General features: G+C 35.2%; 1 protein-coding gene across 2 annotated transcripts in view; it reads right to left on the reverse strand.

Moving 5' to 3' along the window:
• Positions 1–21177, reverse strand: part of LOC131430134 (calcium/calmodulin-dependent protein kinase kinase 1) — a 374604-nt gene that overhangs the window by 18276 nt on the left and 335151 nt on the right. For both annotated transcript variants that reach the window (XM_058594856.1, XM_058594855.1), the window contains exon 4: positions 608–674. In XM_058594856.1, the coding sequence (XP_058450839.1) occupies positions 608–674 (67 nt within the window). The remainder of the gene's footprint in view (positions 1–607; positions 675–21177) is intronic.

The raw sequence follows: 21177 nt of genomic DNA on the forward strand, positions 1-21177 counted from the left end.
TCGGAACGGACTGGTTATAAATATATCGAAGACATAAAACAGACAGAGAGGGACAGGTTTTAGAATTCCACAGGGGTTTTTTCTTCTACAGGCCAAATTTTGAAAAGGCGCTCCATAGTAAAGTATGACATATTCACGTCATAATACTACGCTTTTCACCAAGAATGTTGATAGACGGCGACGATTTAGAGGTGGTGACGAACTCGTGTATTTGGGGTGCGGTTTAAATTTTATTGTATGTTCTGTATGGGTTTGTTTTTAGGTTAACGGATAGCAATGCAGTAAAAATGGTTCCCAGGTTGGAAAACGAATAACTGGAGCGCAGCGAGCTAGGTTGACCGACGAGCCATAGACTAATTTAGTTAGAAAACGTATGCTTGATATAGTAAAAGATGCCCTAGAACTATAGCTGATAAGTAAGGTGAGTAACCCTTACAAAATTATCTCAAACTTATATTTTCCTGAATACATGTATTAATTAAAGACTTAGTAAAATTCATATATTTTTGTTGTACTACTTGGAACTAGTTATAATAAAGTTATTGTACTGTGCAACTGTACTAAGTATTCAATTTTGTAAAAGACAAACAAAATCGTTCCAACTCACCTGGACAATTCCGCAATACGCGCAGCGCATTGATTGCGACAGTTAGTTCCTCCATGCCAGGATGATGCTAAAAATAAGAAAAAAAAAACAAAACTGAGATAAATTTGACAAATGAAAGGCAACTGTAGATAGCAGAAAATCAGAAATGGTGTCCGTAAAACTTTCGAGGGATAAACTGTGATTCAGAACATAGTTTCTAGGCATTAACCTGATAGGTAGGACGATTTTACAATACACTTCACTACTCATACAATAAATTTATAAAATAAAAAAAAACTGTTTTTAACCTGCTCCGAAGGCTTATGTGTGGCTGATTATTCTTGTATAAAAACGTAAACGGTATACAGTGGAAACCAAAGAAAAAAATCCGAACCAAAGTCATAAATATCGGGCTTGTCTCAGTTAAGTCGAAATTATGTACTTTTATCTTTGATCTGACTTTCATGGGTATCTTTCGTTAAAAGGCAGACCATAAAATTATTATTTTATTATTTTTAAGAGATAAACACTTAACTGCAACAAACCACTTAATTGAACAAACCACATCTTCTTGAGTTTATTTATAAAACCATAGAGTGTATAAGAAAAAGACAACAACAAATTGTTGGTCGAAATAGGGCTATTGTTCCAGGCTTTGCTGATTCCTCAACGTTCAATCAACGGTTTTACGAAGCACACAGAAAAAAAGAATAGTTTTACATTTGTGATCTATCTATGGTCTATGATCTATGATATGACTACTGGAGTTGAGATAAATGGAGGGTACTGTCACCCTAATTGAACCTAGCCGACATAAAAAAAACGAGCCTAAATTTTTTTGACGATCGTCGTTTCAAATGACAAATTGAAATTTTAATCACTCATTACCCTGTAGTTTTGGTACTGCAAGTCGGATCGAAAAGAAAAATTGTATGAAACCATAAAATTAATTCTGTGAATCTAATCGTGTGAAAATCGATTAAGAATTCCATGAGATGTCGCAGTGAGTTTCACTGGTTTTTTGGTCATTTTGGTGAGGGTTTTTGGTCATAATTTACGGTACTTCCTGAACCGGAAAACAGGAACCAAAACGCGGAGCCAATGCATTGCATCCCTTTTGTAGAATTTTGCCTTTATGTTTCAACAAACTTTGCAGACGGTTCTTAGCGTACAAAATCATTTAATGGCTAGTACTACGACGATCCTACTTACACTAAGAATCCTTTCAGCATAAGTCAAAACGGTTCGTATGGCCATGAATTAACACGACTAAATTGGAATAGTTTCGAGTCCTAGGACGGTTTGAATTTTCACTCTGTAATTCCTGAATTGGCAGTCGGAATCGGATAAAATTCATTAATGTTTTATGGGGCCATTAGTCTTTTAATTGGATTTTTTGTTTATGAAATTCGATGTGGTCTTTTTTGAGAAAACGATTGAACTATTTCCGAAGCTTTTGGTACCGGGATTCGTAAATCTGTGTAGCCGAATTCAGTTAAATTCACATAAGAGATTGTAAAACATTTCATTTGATGTGTTGATGCCATCTTTGAGAAATCGTAATGCATTCCAGATAAAATTTTGAGGTACATTCCGAAATCGAAAATCGAATACTGGTAATGCATAAATAAGTTTATTTGGTCATCGACTATTAAAATCTGCAAACCCGATAAATGTATGTGAAATTAAGAATTTTACACTAATCACCCAGCATCTCCGGAACCAGAAGTAGAATCTGATTAAAAACAAGAAGTATTTAAGGAATTCTAAGACATGTCATTTGAATCTTATAAGGAGAAAATCGGTTATGACATCTTCGATAAAATTGAGTGATTTTTTTGTCACACATATTTGCTGAAATCGACGAACTAATTCGAATGGTATATAAGTGTAAGAAGTTATGTTGCTTGAGCAATAATAACGATATATCCGTTAAAAAATGGAAGTATTTTAACAATCTATGGTTTTGATTACAAGAACTATTATGATAGGTACATTGTCAACCAACTGAAATATTTTAGATGAAACTTCGTATAACTCAAAAAGTAAACATTCGATATCAAAAACATCCAATAGCATTCTGGTCGCCGTGGAGACCTTTTATTAGCGACTAGCTTGATTAATTGATCGGTCCAGCCATCTCGGAGATCTCGATCTCTTTGTTAAGAGTTTAATTTTAGATTTTTTCGCACATTTTACCCCTTCACTCCAGAACCCCAAGTCGGATCCAGATAAAATTCGATAGGAATGCGTTGGATTTTTGTCGTGAATACGACATACTTTACTATGGGGCGCCATTTTAAAATGTACCCTCTGAGAGAGTGATAAGTTTTTAACTTACACGTGTATAGCAACAGCGTTGAAGTATTTTAATAGTACACTATTGAAAACCCTGTCTCATTTGACACATGTCAACACCAGCCAATCAGAACGCGTTCTGAGGAAGAGAACAAAATATCTGCTGCTGTACAACAAATCGTTCGAGAAAAATGTTCCGAACAGTGCTTAATATCGTAGTGAGTTCCACAATTTGGTCCTTCTGAAAGGCAGGAATGAATCCCGTACAGCATCCTGATAGTTTCTTTCAATGAAATGCAAATCAAAAATGAAATAATCGACATTATAATTCTGTATGTGTCTATTTTTATAGCCGTTAGGACCGCCCATTAGTGAAAAAGCTACAAACGAAATCACGTAAAAGAAACCTCTTAACAAAAATTGGATCAGTTTGGATTCTATCGCCACTGCGAGCAGATGTATTATGTGTCGTTTGCAAAGCTAGTTTCGCTTCCGACAAGAGCGATTACGTCACAGCTGCCAGTTGTTTGCATTGGTAAAAAAACAACGAAAAGAGGACAACGGTGGAGAGCATCACAAAAAATCAGCCGTTCTAATGGCTCTAAAAGTTTTCTAAAGAACTATTAGGATTTCTTGCTCGCAAATCGAAAGTAAATATCTTCAGTTTAGTGCAAATCTAGAACAGTTTGATTAGATTTGTGCACTTTTCGCTGTGTAAAATTCACAGTAATCGAGATCAAGTGAAGCCTTCTTTGTTTTTGCGAAAAATGTGAAAAAGGGGTATGCTTGCATAATTCATACAAAAGATCAACTAATTGATATTCGGAAGTGTTAAGGAACATGTCAGTTATGTCTTTGTGCCGCCGAGCCATCTTGGCTACGGTTATGTGGCTGCGCCACATCAGTTATACAGGAGACATAACATGCAGGAGATATGAGCCTTTCGGCGAAATGACCCTTTCGGCGAAACGACATTCGGCGAAATGACCTATTCGGCGAAATGACCTATTCGGCGAAATGACTTTCGGTGAAATGGCATTCGGCGAAACGACTTTCTGCGAAATGGCTTTCGGCGATAAGACCCGCTCCCCTATAAAGCTATGATCGGATATATTCAGAATCCTGTTTTCTGAAATACCACAAATTAGAAGGGATCCGAATGCATATATTTGTGTAAGAATCGACTAAAGTCGTTGCAGGACCGCTTTTACAGAGGGGCAGTAGGGGCACGTGCCCCGGGCCCAGGGTCTTATGGGCCCTTGTAAGTTATTGTGGATAAAAATACGAAACTACGGCATCATTTTGATTACAAGAAACATCATTTCTGTGTCCATGATTTGGTTTGATGATACTTTTTATCATAAATCAAATAAACATAGATTTCCCATTGTACGGAGACACTAACAGCGCTTCAAGTGAGAAACGGGTGTACTTTTTTTCCATTAGCTACTGTCATAAATAAAATAATCCTAGATTCCCCAGTGTAATAGTAATGTAGTTGAGCAACCCGTGACACCAAAAGCGCCGTCTGGTTTAAAATGGGTGCGTAAATGCTCCTAAAATGCATGTACAAAGTTGCCTGCGCATTTAACGAATGCTTTTAACTGAGAAAAGGTGCTGCTAGTGTACCGTACAGTGGGAAATCTATGTTTATTCGATTTATGCTACTGTGGTTGTGTTTAATGCGCAGGCAACTTTATGCATGCATTTTAGGAGCATTTACGCACCCGTTCTCCACCAGACGGCGCTTTTGGTGTCACGGGTTGCTCAACTACAGTACTATTACACTGGGGAATCTAGGTTTATTTTATGGTATGCTTTTATGCTTCGTCTTGTATTCGAACAACTCGTACTATAAAACATGAATATTATAAAAAGGCAATTCACATCGAAGTGACTGTAACAGTTGGTAATCGTCGTTTTGTGTCGTTCTATGCTTTTGGAATGCGAAGCTTCAATCATTTGCAAAACAATGGCTATCTTGCAAAACGTGCTTCCGTTTGCTATTGAAATTGGAAAAGGAAACGTACAGAACACGTTTTTTAGATTGCTAGTTATGATTTATGTAGTTCAAATTGATTATTGATACGTGAGAGATAACCGAAGCAATATTTTTGATTTTGATGGAAACTGACAAACGAGTTCTATTGAGTATTTTCTCTGACGGTGTAAGATCTGAGTTCGTTCAATTTTACAATGAGCAATTTGTAACATCTAGTAACTTCTACTCTGTTTGCAGAAAAATTCTCCCCACCGTGCTTTGAAAACGTTGTGCGAGAAAAATTTGAAAGCTTGATCGTGGAAATAATTGCTGGTTTACTCTTTCAGTTATTGCGGTACCAATCTGCGTTATTATTTAATTTAGGGATGGATGTGGATGGTATGGATAAAAAGATTGACTAGTAACCAAGTAATTAGGAAATGAGCTAGCAAAATATAAGGGCTTCATTTTCGGGTTCGCTACTGAGTTATTCTATCTTGATTCGAAGATCGTGCAAGAACAGTTATTCTTAACCAAAACTTGAATTGAGAATGCTCAATTCAACAAATATCTGATTATATTTGTGTTGGTTTTGATGAAAAGAATATTTTGAAAATTTATCCATATTTATAGGAATAAACTAGAGACTGGTCCATTTTCCAATCCAAGGAAAAGCAAACTACTTTTTTAGTATATTGTTTTTAGAGCACCTGATTTTTTCAACTTCTTTGAAACTATTTGTGTTCAATTACAACGAGTCGCACAGAAATGGCAAAACTTAACAAACAATAAGAACGGTTACTACGAGGAGAGAGGTCGTCATGAGCAAATTTGTTGTGTTTGATCTGTGAAATCTGGTTCTAGTATTTATATGACCTCATATGTTAGCAAGAGATTGAAGTTTTTAAAATATCTGTAGATTGCTTCAAATGTAACATTTTCATTTTTTAAAGGACGTTAATCGTTGGTTTGAATACTATAATTAGAGATGCGGTTTTCTGTTATTGTTTATGTTACTTGCTTACTGGTTGTCATTCATGTTTTTGCTCACTAAGATTTTCGGACACTTAACTTCAAATAACTGACACCGCCTTTTAACAAATGAACACAGTTTTTATTGAACCGCAAAAAGACGTCCGAACTTTCTACTACACATACGATCGATCGATCTGATTGAAAAGGCATTTTCATTTAGGAGAAACGTTATAGATCTAATATCGATTGAGACAGGCCAGAAGTATCCAAGATAATACCTCCTAATTTCACTAAACCAGGTCACTTTTCAATTCTGAACCGATGAAAGTTACATTCTAATGTCTTGTGATCACTTCATCAAGAGCCGGAATCATCGACTATCAAATACTGTATTTTAGAAGAACTTTTGATTATTTGGGAGTGAGTGATTTTTTCCTTTTTAAATTCGCACATTCTCACAATCTTTACTTCACTGTACGAGGCCGGGTGCATGCAGTGTCAATTTGATCAAGTATGAACAAAATTGCGGAGTTTTTCTGAGTATCCATTGGTTTCTGTTATGCAAAAGCAAAAATCAATGAAAGTAACAAAATACAAATTACACCGAGTTTAGTTAATACATAAAATTTTCTCTTCAATCGATACACTGTTTATAAAATTAATAAGTTTGTACGTTCTTTTTCTCGAAATTATTATTATAATTATAATATCGAATTTTATTATTATAATATAAAATCGTTTCATTTGTCCAGGTATTATATTTTGAGATTGTTTGTATCTAGAATTGATCATTTAAATCATCATAATTGGCTTCCATTTAAAGAATATTTTTCAAAAACTTTACGCTGTAAAAATTTATAGGAAGGGATAAAAATAGAATAGAATCAATTATTCTAAAAGAATCTAATTGTCAAATTTATCATTCGCAAACAATCAAAACGCTTAAACTACAGTAAATTTGTAATATGTCACTTGAATAAGTCTTCAATTTAGTGCATCCACCATCATCTTTATTTTTGTATTTATTATGGGAGCCTTAGAATTGTTTTATTTTTAATGCAAATATGCTCAGTTGTGTCTTGCAAAATACGTGGACTGAAAAGTCCTGGGCCTAACACATAGATGGTGCTAGTTTTATTGCAGTTATCTTTTTTCAGTGTATACTAGCTTTTAAAAGACAGCTGTTAAAATTTCATGATACTCTATTCATTAGTTTGTGAGTTATTGTGCTAAGAGTGACGCTATTTTCGTTATTTTCAGAACAATGGATCAAAAATAATTTCCTGTTTTAATTTTACACTGCTTCTTGCTAGGAAAAAAATACCATTCACGCGAAGCAATTGCTTGAAAGGTGTTAAGGAGACTCCGCTCCATCAGAAACAACAATAAAATGTTGGTTTGCTGACTTCAAACGTAGAGACACCGACGATGTAGAACGCAGTGGATGTCCAAATGAGGTGGTACCATTATAGTGCACTGTTCAAAGTGGGTGCCACGTTTTCTAACTGTTGACCAAAAACGAGATCGTATTGATGATTCTGAACAGGGCCATGTTTCGACGTAATAATCCGGAATTTTTGCGTCGACATGTGACAATGGATGAAACATGGATTCATCACTTCACTCCAGAACAGAAACTGTCGACATCTGAATCTCATCCAAAGCATAACAATCGGTCTGGAGAGGTTATGGTCTCGGTATTTTGGGATGTGCATGGTGTAATATTTATCGACTATCTTTAGAAAGGTGACCATTAACAGTGAATATTATATAGCGTCATTGAAGCATTTGAATGCTGAAATTACAAAGAAACGACCGCATATGGCAAAGAAAAAAATTTTGTTTCATCAAGACAACGTCAATCAAAACAATGACAAAACTACTTGAATTGAACTTCACATTGATCCCACATCCACCGTATCCGCCAGATTTGGCTCCTAGTGACTGCTGGCTGTTCGCAGACTTAAGAAAAATGCTCGCCGATAAGAAATTTCGCACGAATGAAGATGTTATCGCTCCGGGCCTATTTTGATGCAAATGATAAATCGTTCTCCAAAAGTGGTATTGAAATGATTGCATTGCTCTTGATGGGTCGCAAAATTCTCTTCAGTAATGAGGTGCCTTTTTTGTGGAATTGATAATTCAACAAGCAAAATCGCCGTATTTGAAGCTGTACAGTACTGATAATTGTACTGTTTTGGGCGATCTATGGGTTGGTGGAAGCAACGGTTCTTTTTTTTTAATGAGGAAGAACGATGCGTTACCGTGAATGGAAATCGATACAGAATCATGATGTAGATGGAATGTGGTTTCAACAGGATGGTGCCACTTGTCATACTGCGGCCGAAACAATCGACTTATTGAAAGAACATTTTAACTACAACATAATTTCGAGAATTGAACCTTTGAATTGTCCTCCGCGTTCATTTATTTGACGCCACTCGATTGATTCAGTTAGATTTTTAAGTATTTAAATAAATTAACGAAATTGGTGTACAGAACTAAAGAGCAGCAGCTTCACATCTGAAGAGTCGCATGTGGCTAGCAAGCCGCAGGTTGCCGACCCCTGGGTTAAATTAAAAATAGAAACTAACTAACAAACACTTTTATTTTAATAGAACCATTTTTATTCTAATAGAACCATTTGGTTCGTCGAGGAACAATAATAAACAACAAAATCAGTAGTCGGAACATTGGGTAGCAAGGCATATTTAAGAGATCGCTAGAATCGTGTACAATATTACATTGCATATACAGCCGATACATCTTATTAAAAAAATTACTTTCGGTACGATATTTAAAGATGAAAAACCCTTTTAACAAATTTGCCCTTCCGGAAAAATAACCTTTCCGCCGAAATGACCCATTCGGCGAAACAGCTTTCGGAAAATTAACTCATTCGGTGAAGCAACTTTCGGCAAAATGTCTATCAATTAAATGGTTATAGACAAAACGGCTTTCGACGAAATGGTTTGAACGAAAAGATCATCAATTTTAGTCATATGAAAATTCTGCTGTCCGAAAAATAACAAAATGAATCCTCCCAGAATGCATGCCATTAATGTTGCCACCCTGATTAATTGAGTTTTATGACCTTCGAATGAAAATGCCTGCAATATATTTCAACGTGTCGGACATTGATCACTCTCTCCGTTTGTAGCAAGGACACTACAGTGCTTAAATTCGATTGTACAACACTGAGGACCAGAGCAGTTGTGTAACCAACCAGCTAATTATTACCTCGCTACAAGCCATAAACATTATTGTGAGTCGGTAACCTAATTAATACGCCTAAAGAGCATCATTGTCTAATTGTTTATGTTGCCATCACTATGTTCATGATAGGAAAGCTTACCAGCAACCTACATATGGCACGTCGTAGGATCACCATGTCTGCTGCAACATGTGTTGGTAATTATGAAAACCCATGGTCGGTCTTCCGCCATTCATCGCCCTAGGGCCCTTTCGGACATGACTTCACGGGGGCACGTCAAACCTCTTGTATTCTGTACGGATGTGCACTGCCCATTGAATTCAGCTTGCAACGGAAAATATTTGTAAAATGGAAATTAATTGCACATATTTAACCAATTTGTTGCTGTCGATTATGATAATTTTCTATCTGGTAGACATTTAAATCAATCTTAGGGCGAAACATAATCCGGTCGCGAAATTTGCATAGCACTTCTGGGTGGTTCCGATCAGGTCTGGTTTCAAGTCTGTACGGGAGGTTGGTTTACAATGCCACTGTGTACTTTTCTTATCCGCCAGATTTGTTTGACTTAACCGTTTGCTTGAGAGCTGAACACATGTTGGGCGGTCCAGCCCAACATGCTCGGTGTGTACAGTGAGCTGCTCCTGATAAGAGTTTGTTTGCACTTGATTTAATACACCTCACAAGGCCACATAAATTATGTATCAAGTGTGAAGCAACAGTATCGTAGTTTTTGCACAAATTCACAACCCGCGGATCACTGAAATATGGTATGATATAGCATTATGTCTTATTTTGATAGACCTCTCATAACCGTAATGAATCATTATTTTCTAGTATCATACTGATGATTTCATGGAATCGTCGCCAGGCTTTCAAAAATCGAAGTAGGGTTGCTCTTGGTAACTCGTCAGAATGCCAACATTTCTCGATCATGCGCATATGGATGGTATATTCTAAAATGCATTCTATAATAGTGCTAGGATAATATAAAGTTCCTTCCTCATTTGAAAGCTACTGGCGTATTCTAGATCAAGTTTGAAAATCAAATAGCTATCACTTTTGATTCCGGAGATATAATGGTATAAGTGACGTAACCGACAGAACGCTTTGTTTTTTTACCGCACAATTTTCTCGATTCTTACACGCACAATATAGTCGATTTTTACACGCTTAGACTCGTTTGAAAGCTACAGTTGATTTGTGGATCAAGTTCGAAGATGGAATAGCTGTGAATAATAATGGTATAAGTGAAGTAAGCTACAAAAGACGTTGTTTTTTACCGGTAATTTGTTCAGAGATGGTTGAATCGATTTCTACAAGTCTTGGCTCGTTTGAAAGTCACTATTGAATTTTGGATGAAGTTATCAATTCATCAAATTTAGCCATCGTAGCGATCGACTTGTGATACGGTGCATCATCTTGATGACGATAGTTTTTTGCTTTATTTCAATTTCGACTTTCAATCGATCTAATAATGCTGGCTAGTCTTCACTATTGAGCGTTTCATACTGTCACGGTAAACAAAAAAGCACTCATTCGCATCCCAAATAAAGAAACCATAATCTTACTTGCAGATGTTTGAGTCGTCGTATGGTTTGGTCGGCTTTCTGTCCAACCATTTCTTGCTGGAACCGTGTTTCAACCATTGTAACGTATCGACACAAAAAGTTTTATTTATAACGTTAAAGCATGGCCAAATACTCCCGTAAACCTGCAAAGTACATGTCTTGTTTTATCATATGTAAGAAAACGTGGCACCCACTTTGGAAAGTTTTTTTTTATTCAAGAATACACTTCCTTTCAATACTTCTATGATGCCAGCTATCTTCTGGAACTGTACTTTTCGGTTTTTCGGGTTTAACAATGGAATAGACTTTAGAGATGAGGTTTTACAAGAAGATAGATTACATTTAGGCCAGAATTCGTGAAATCGTCCAGAAAATTGTTTCAAATTTAATTTTTTCTTTGAATATGGAAAACGTAGAAAAAAGATCGTTTTCTAAAAGTTGAAGTTGCTTCCGACTATGTATCTGCTATCGAAGATTGAATGTTCCCACAAATTATTCAGCATCATTTCGTGGTTGGATTTGTTAATATTGATTTTGTGCTCTTTCTTATTCTACCAGCACATCATTTTGATAGCAGGATTAAAAACATTTGATGACGTATAATGTCTTCGCCTTAACTTTTTAAAATTCAGGGATGAACTACCAAATAGAAAAATTATCTTGAGTGATCTCTACGTAAAAAAATATTTTCACACCTTCAAATTTACACGCCTTTTTCACACCAAAATTTTTACAGCTTCTTTTATAGCTTTAAAAATAAAAGACAACCAGCAAATCATTCGCAAAAGAGTTTTTTTTCTTGGTTATATGCGAAATCCTGGATTGTGGTACCGGTGCCTTGAGAATTCTTGAGATTTTTTATTATTTATTCAAACGATGCACCTTTTGTGTGTTAGAGACATGCTAACAATGCTGCGCTCCTGTTACTTTTACAAATTAAATTCAAACTAAATAGCGTTGTATTGGGTATAATCTAAATATGTAGTGCATCCGCTGTAAACTCTCATATTATCAAACTGGAGCGAATGCAGTATCGTTGTTTGCGAATTGCTTTAGGGTGCATGCATTCGACACATACAATGAGTCTTGAAGTTCTGTCGAGAGTTCTTCCATTTAAAGATCGTTTTTGGGAGCTTTCATCGCAACTGCTAATAAGATGTGAGGTACTGGTACTGGTACTGGTTATTAACAACTTCGAAAGGTTAGTTGAGCTTCAATCTCAAACAAGATTCATGACAGTATATTTTAACCATATATCACAGGAAATCGACCCTACAAGATATATTCCTATCCGTGACAGCCTCCTAAATGACTCAACTTTTTTTTCGACACATCCATGCAGCACGAAGTGCGTGGAATCCCGGAACACCTACGCTCGATGGAAATCTCAAAAATATTTACAAATAAGTTCAGGCATATTGCCTCTGAGAAAATATTTTACACGGATGGATCACTAATTGAAGAGGCTACTGGGTTTGGTATATTAAACAATAAAGTTTCGGTTTCATTTAGGCTTCAAGAACCTGCATCTGTATATATATATATATATATATATATATATATATATATATATATATATATATATATATATATATATATATATATATATATATATATATATATATATATATATATATATATATATATACATATATATATATATATATATATATATATATATATATATATATATATATATATATATATATATATATATATATATATATATATAACAGAGTTAGCAACAGTTCATTATAGTTTGAGTGTAATCGTCACATTAACACATTAAACCATTATTTTCTCTTCACAGATAGTCTGAGTGCAATTGAAGCCATTCGTTTAAACGCTGCTGGTAAAAATGAACCGTTTTTCTTGGGCAAAATAAAACAGTGCCTGAACGACATATTGAACAAAAATTATCAAATCACAATAGTTTGGGTCCCGGCTCATTGCTCCATTCCAGGCAATGAAAGAGCCGATATTTTAGCCAAACGTGGTGCTATTGAGGGTGAGATTTATGAGAGAAAGATTGCTTTCAACGATTTCTATAGCGCGTCTCGCCAATCTTGGGATAAAGATGATCTGGGATGGTGGATGTACTCAATTATTCCAGGGGACTGGATGTGAGTAGGGATTTCATTCGTGTGATATCCAGACTTATGTCCAATCACTACATGTTAGATGAACATCTCCTTCGAATTGGACTTTCCAAGAATAATCATTGTGCTTGTGGTGAAGGTTATCGTGATGTTGATCATGTCGTTTGGACATGCGTGGAGTATCGTGATGTCAGATCTCAACTAATAAATTTCTTGCGTACCCAACGTAGACTATCCAATGTCCCAGTTCGAGACATTCTTGCTTGTCGTGACTTTTCTTACATGAAACTTCTTTATAATTTAATAAGTCCATTGAAGTACCAATTTAAATTTTATTTCAGACTGTTTTCTCTTCCATGAGTTCAACCAATAGCCAGCTATCTTACATTAAATAAAAGTGAAGAACTGATACAAACAAACCTGAAATAGTTATAAGATCATGTATAAAATAAATATGTTTTATTTAATGTAATTTAAAATAGCAACTCGCTTGGTAAAATAAATATAAAGTTTAGATTAACTAATATAAGTGTTTAGATTAACTAATGAATATTAACATACTAATATGATATTCGAAATATATTAGGTTTAAAGCACTATGTATTGTGGATGCCACGGCGATTAAAAACTTATGTATATAGTCTATGAAATAAACGAATTTATGAAAAAAAATGTAGTGCAGTGTAATCAAACAGCTGGAATTAAAACAGCCTTTCTGGGAACGGGTATAGCGTTATGGGTAAGTCGATGCCTTTCACGCTGCCCACCTGGGTTCGATTCCCAACCCCGCACATAGGGTCAGAAATCTTTTCTGGCACGAAGAGGTGAATGACAACAATGTTAAAACCTCTAAAATCGAAAAAAAAAACAGTCTTTCGTCGCTACGATGTGGCAAAAATATTCTTCTCCTTTTAGATTATCTCTTTAGCAATATTTCTGTTGGTGAAAATTCGTTATCAATTCTCGCTGACACAAAAAATCACATGTGCACTTCGAGTTTCAGAGTTTTGTCCATGCTTACTTCACGAATGAAAATCGACTTCAGAAACGAAATGTCATAGACATCGAAAACGAATTTGTCTTACTTCCAATCGTCGGTAAGAATGATGCCCTACAATGCTTTATTGACATAATTTCCTTGTTTGGTCTACATCAAGTAAATTCTGTCAAAAATAGACAAGGCTCATACTTAGATCTTCTATTCATACACTGCACTGAAGACTTTTGCGTGAGAGAAACACCTCTTTGGAAAAATGAAGCATTTCACACAGCAATTGAATTGCCATTGTGGTTTAACCCACAATTGAAAAACTTATAAAACAGAAAACAGAAAGCACATAAAATACACAAAAGAGAACAAAGTAATAAAAGTCTACAAAATAATCTTAGTATCTTCAGTAATAATACATTTTACGAAATAATTATCAGCGCCCATGAAAATTACAATCAGAAAATTAAAAATGAGATCAAGAGCTGTCCAAAATTTTTTTCAATTACTTTAAAACAAAATTAAATAGTAACAACTTTTCATCACAAATGCATTATGATAATCAGGTTGGAAAAATTAATGATGAAATTTGTAAATTTTTTCTCTATTTTTTCCGTGAAGTATATATTTCGCATACCGAGAGTGATCGTGACCGTGGTTACTTCTCATTTATACCGGAATCTCCAATTGAAATTTATATAAACTATAACTTTAGACCGAAGATGTTTTGAATGCACTTAAGAACCTGTTTACTGTATATGTTTTGAATGCACTTAAGAACCTGTATACATCAAAAAGGCCAGGGCCTGACGGTGTTGCTTTTGAAGAAATTGGCAGAAGAATTGTCTTTACATCTTACATAAAATATGCATCATTCCCAGAAATTTCAAAATAAATCTTCTGAACCAATCCATGTCACTTCTGGTATTCCACAAGGTTCCCACTTAAGCCCTCACATTTTCCTCTTACATGTAAATTTATGCAGATGACATGAAGTTTTATATGGAAACAAGAAACGGCATTGATGCAGAAATATTCCAGAACGGAATTTATTTATTTAGCACATGGTGCAACAAAGTTCACTTGAACTCAATGTAAAAACTCTTTTCAATCCATCTAGTGGTTTGATTATGTCTTTCTCTTATTATTCATATTTTCAAAAACATCACTAGAAGATTCAGTCAAGAATATTTTTTCATACTCAAATAAAATCAAAAACTTTCTCGTGTATAAACTACCATCACCTTTTCAATTTGTAAACAGTTATGTCAAGTTAATATAGATTTAAATGTGCAACTCTGAACGCTGCACAAAATTGAACAAAGCACGCTGCGAACGGATCAAAGCCGGTGATGTTTTCTTATTCCGTATCGCACGTACCGACTCGTACCAGTTTTGCATCGTCATTTTGAATGACAATTTTAATGTTTTGACACTCATCGTCCTATAATTTCGGAACCGAAAATCGGATCTGGATGAAATTGCACAGTATATCTTAATACAATAAGAGCTTTAATTTGAACCATAATTTGTTATTTGCTGAGAAATCGAAGTGAGTTAAGTTTTTGAAGCTTTTCTTCACTATTACCCGTACGTTCGGAAGCGGAAACCGGGGACTAGTAGTACCAAAGTAAATTTATATATTCACATAGGTCGGATCTGGATAAATTTTTCGGGGACTTTTTAGTGTTTTTCAAGACCTATCATTTGCATCTTAGTTTGTAGAAATCGGTTAAGCCATCTCTGAGAAATGTGAGTGACAATTTTGTCAATGCGAGCACGTCGTAGGAGTTAGATTACCGAGAAGTTACATTGGAACTTATTGTAACTTAGTGTGATGAGATGTCAACTCGTAACATTATTGTTACCATCATAATACAACTTGTTTTGTCGTGTTTGTCATGCGACCATTATGCAGCATCTGTTTTATTTCATTTTTTTATGAACAAGTTACATGTGCTACTTGCGCTACCCGTAAGCTAAGCTTAAATTGTACTGTAAGAATGTAACAGTTTCGATTCGATACCTATTACCGATTTATATAAACCTCTTTTTTTCAATTTGCACATTTTGTTGGATTCATCGTCGTTTTGGATTCCAATTTTGCGAAACATGCTAAGTGTATTGTTGAACGCAATGTCATTAATAACATTCCTCTTTGAGAGATCGAATAAAACAGTTACATCCTGTTAGACTCGTACGGTATTCGTCTTTTGATATTGAATAAATTTGCTCAAACCCTCAGAGAATCATTCGACCTACCGCTCAGAAAGCTCTTTCGACTAATCAAAATGATGAGCCTAATGCTGTGAAAGTGTATCACTTTAGCAACCTAGTTTCACCAGAGCCATCATAAATTTGCCGTTTAGTATGGACTGCACTGCAAAACACATAATTCAATCGCATTACGATGACCAGCAATATGTCACACACATCACTCTGACGCTTTCAACGTCCTGTTTCATTATATATACGATCCAGTAGTAGCATATTTTATTTATCACTTTTGCCGTCATTCGCTACTGCACACAAGTTATCGAGGATATCACATCGCTTAAGCACATTTGCATGAAAACGAGCTAGTAATGGAATATGCATGCAACAATCGTAATTACCATCGTCCATCCGAACGATGCACAACTCGGAGTCCGATGGGCGAGAAGACGAAAATCAGTGTGAGCTATTGCTGTTATTACTGTACGGAATTAAGTTTTCAATTTTCGGACAACATTCGTCTCTTGTATGTAATAGGAAAAAATTACTTAAAACTGCTTGCCGAAGCTTCTCCTTTTCTGAGAGGCAGCCAATAAGTGTTTCGCCTTCTTCGCCACAAAAATCCTTACTTAGCTCAATCCGGAATCGGCACGCTATTTCACACTGTTGCGTTGCCCAATTTGAGGAAACTGGTGAGCAACATTGTGAAAACGACTATGTGAACAAGGAAACCGGTAGTAAGAGACGGACGAAAATCGAGCTTATAAGAGCTTGAAGTGGTTGCTTTTTTTCGCACCTCTCTCTCGGGAAATTCCCATTTATGACAGGCCAATCCAAGCGTCATTAAATCGTCAACGAGACCGTCATCAATATTCATATCATGTGGAGGCAAATTGGACCCGGCGTAGGTACGTTAGTTTCACCAGTCATGCTGACTGTTTTAGCACAAAAAAAAGTCGCCTTCGGTGTCGCTTATCAATATGCATTTATTCAGATCAAGCTGCTTTCGTTTGGAAGCTCAGAGATCAAACATCTGGGTTGAAGTACCTACGCTGCATGAACCAAACTTGTTACGCAGTGGATCCGAACGGTGTGTACCTTTAACGAGACAGTTTGGATAATGATTGATTTAATGACAAAAGCTTGTTTTCCAAATACGGATGAGAAAATGTAGCGCTAGTTAATCGGAACAAGTTCGATACACGATTCCATGGAAATATATTCAATAATATTTATCATGATGTTTTGGTTTGTTACTGGATAAACATAACTCAGTTATAGCAACTTGCATCTGCTCACCTGAAATGAATTCTCGGTAATGCAATTTCAAATATGCTGCTTTAAAACATGCTTTAATAAACGACCGTACTCTATGTTGATATTGTGAGGTGTACTAAAATAGCAATTTATTCACTGTGCTTGAGTTTTAAACCAGATAGATTGGATCAGTCAGTAACTCAAAAACCAAAGATAAAATCGTGGTGTTTCATTATGATGATGAGTTTTTTTTCCTATACTTCGTACTTCTATAATATTTATCATGATCATCGATGGATTAATTAATGTTGGATTAGCATTAATTTTACCGTTTTCGACTGTAATGTGCATTCGGCTAGCGGGTGCGACCGTATGAATTTAAATGCATCAAAAGCACACATTTGTTTGGCTAGTAAAAGGTGCATTTAAATTCATACGGTCGCACCTACTAGCAGACCCACGGTCAATTGTGACAGATATTGCAAAAAAAAACCGCAAGACAAACTGTTTAAAAGGGTTTACATTGGGAAAGATTTTTTTAACCCTTTAACTGTCATATTTGTGGAGTTAAGGTGGCTTTGCTGATTTACAATTTATATTATTTTTTTAAAAACCCATTAGCCAGAAAATTGAAAAAAAAATCAGAAATATGTTAGGCATTATGAGAAACCTTTCAGATTTTTTTTCAGAATTTTTCAAAATGTATTTCATGTAAAAAGAGAATTGTCAAAATTTTCGATTTTTTTATTCGCATTTACAAGTTTGGCACCACTCTAGATTTTACATCAATAACAAACCATTTATGAGCTCATTACTCTGTTTTATTTTCAGATTTTAAAAAGAAATGTGGACGAGTATGATAATATCAGACTTTTAAAAATCAATTGAAAAACCATGTGTCTCCATAAGATTATCATCAGATGAAGACGCATGGCTTTTAGTTCTGAGATCATACACACTTAAATTTTTTAGCTGAGTCTCGGCAAAAAAATGCCGAGATTCGCACAGCCGAGTAATCAGCAATCATCTCGGCAAATATAAAATTACTGAGCGTCTCGGCACCCTCAAATTTGACAAACGTCAAATATTGCCGAAATCGTCAGCATAAGATTTACTGTTTGCTCAGTGAAACGTTCACTGAATATTCGGCAATCCAATAAAACGAAAAAATGAAAAAATAAATTACCGAATCATCTGTAATCAAAAATCTAGTCAATTAATTTTATTTGTAATTTCTCAACATTATAAACACGTCATTCAGGATCAAAAATTCATTTTATTAACACCTGAAGGAGGCTTACAAATTTGTTGCCAGTTATGCTCAAAGCCTCTACCTGAAAACATGTAGCATAAAAAAGCGGCGTTTCCAGATGCGACCACCTTGAGTCGAGCTGGAAATATGAAAATAAAAATATATATTGATTTCTGGCTTACAAAAATGTTCAATATTTAATGATGCATATACGGTATTGTTCAAAAAATAAACTTACTTTGATCTATTGAATTATTCCATGCATTGGGTTATTTTTTCGCATATCCTCCAAAGTTTTGTCTCGAGGACGCTTTGAGCCCCGTGTTGGGTGCTTTTCCCTTATAATCGCGAGTGCTCTGATAATGTCGCTTTTTATAGAGCGAAACATGTCACTATATTTATTCAATATTTTTACTTGTAAGTGGTTCCACGCTTCTTCGAAGATTATCCATTTTTTCACTCGAGAATTTCATCAGAAAATAATTGCACAATGCGAAGCGAAAATGTAACGTGGCAATAAATGACAGCTGTCGTGCTGAATCTCGGCAACAGCTAGCGCATATTCCGAAATCTCGGCAAACGTCTCTGCTGATGTCGGCATATCTGTTGTTTACTGATAAATTCAGCAAGCAATTATGCCAAATTTCGGCAAAGTGAAGCATTTTACCGAAATATCAGTGAATGCATTTAACGAAGTTCAGAAACATGCGTATTGATTACTGAGCAATCAGCAAATTTACGTGTTGCTGATCAGTTTCGGCATTTTATTATGCCGAGCTCAAGAAATTGTTTTAAGTGTGTACATCACATACCTTTAGAACTAAATACCACGCATTTCCATCTACAACTTAAGTTCAGGGCTTGAGTATTGACGTAATCCTAATTTTATTTACACACGCCCGTACGCCTGTCTCGATTTAGCTAGCTATAATGTAGAGAAACAGTTCGTTTGCACACATTAGTGAACATGTGTGCCAGCAGACGGTTGTATTCCATAAGTAAGGACCAGTGTGGGAGGCATGAATCAGGAACTAATGAGTTGACAAGTATTTAGTTTAACGTATATTAAAGGTTTATAGTTTTTATTCATGAGCTGATAAGTCATTTTATATATATTTTCATAGAAATTAAATCAAAGAAATCAAAACATACACTGCAGTCAATTTTAATCCCACATTTTTGCTATATTTAGTAAAGCTCTAAACAATATTAAAAAATAGTTATTTTACAGAAAAAAATATTGCCAGACATCAAGCGCAAAATCCAAAAAACTTTTCAACTACCAGTTTTGGGGAAAATTATACGTTGGCGTTCTGTATCAAGTGGTATGAATAGCCACGTTGCCTGAAATTGCTCAATAAGACAGTTAAAATCAAACGGCTTGAGTCCGTAAAGACGGATAATTCAAACTGGGGTCGAACTGATTGTAAATCCATCGAAACAAAATATATGAGAAGAAAAGGCTTTAAATGTTTTTTTGTTTCGATTACAGAGGCGTTTTAACCTTAATTCGCCTCTTCGGGCCAGAAAAGCTTTCTGACTCTACGTGCGGGGCTGGAGATCGAACCCAGGTGGACTGCGTGAAAGGCATCGACTAACCCATCACACTATACCCGATCAGATGCACATAAAAAATCATAACACAAGTATATCAACAGTTGATATGTATAACAATTTGTGTTATTTTGAGATATTTAACGAATGAAAACAGTTGAAAGTTAAAACTTATGATAAAAATATAATAACAAAATCAGTTATGATGTTTTATTTTCATTTGCAAGACTCATGATAAAATTTATTAATTGAAAAAATGAATTCTTCCGTTGTTTCATATCGAAATATCAGAATAAATGATCAGAATATCAAAGAACTAAAAGAAGTAACCAGATCACTAAATAAATTATTCATTTAATAAAAAAAATCCTTCAACAATTTTGGATTAGAACTATGCTAAAAGTTGGCTGTGAAATAGTTTTTGTGTGTTAAATTTGCTATCTAATTGACTACTATTGTAATAAATTTCTGCCTTCGGATTTCTGTAATTATATTAAATTCAATAATAGCTATGATACAAACGTTTCAAATCTTTACGATTTTGTTCCCGCTGGAGTCTTTTTTATTATGTTTTTTTTTGTTATTTTAACAGCTTACCAGCCAAAAATATTTCAAATTTTTTTACAAATTATTTCTGAAATAAATTACTCCAGTTGTTATAATTCTGTTATTACCATCTGATCGGGTAAAAGTCCACCCGAGTAGAAGTGATTTGCAAACCAATAGCAAATTTTATTATTAAAACTAAACATCTCAATGGCAGATATTAGCATTATTTAGTCTGAAATAAGAGTTAAAATATCAAAAATCATAGCAAAGTCTGCATGTGAAAATAGGAACAAAATATAAAATTATGTTGTTGCAATATCAAAACAAGAAAAAATATCTACAATAGACTCTCCCAAATCCTTTGCCGTCGTCTATCACCAATAGCTAAGGAATTCGTAGGGCCGTACCAAGCGGGATTTATTGGAACCCGCGCCACTACGGATCACATATTCGCGATAAGGCAAGAAGTGTCGTGAATACAACGTACCAACGCATCACCTATTCATTGACTATAGGGGATACTGATGGTTCCGTTGAAGGGGATGCTTCATTGTTGTTGGTGGCTGTCGCAGATGTACTGGGGTTGCTTGAGGTTGGTGTGAAGAAAGCATCGTTGCCCTTTGGTGTGGTTGTCTCCTT

This window comes from Malaya genurostris, chromosome 2, assembly GCF_030247185.1.
Source record: "Malaya genurostris strain Urasoe2022 chromosome 2, Malgen_1.1, whole genome shotgun sequence".
Taxonomy (NCBI): domain Eukaryota; kingdom Metazoa; phylum Arthropoda; class Insecta; order Diptera; family Culicidae; genus Malaya; species Malaya genurostris.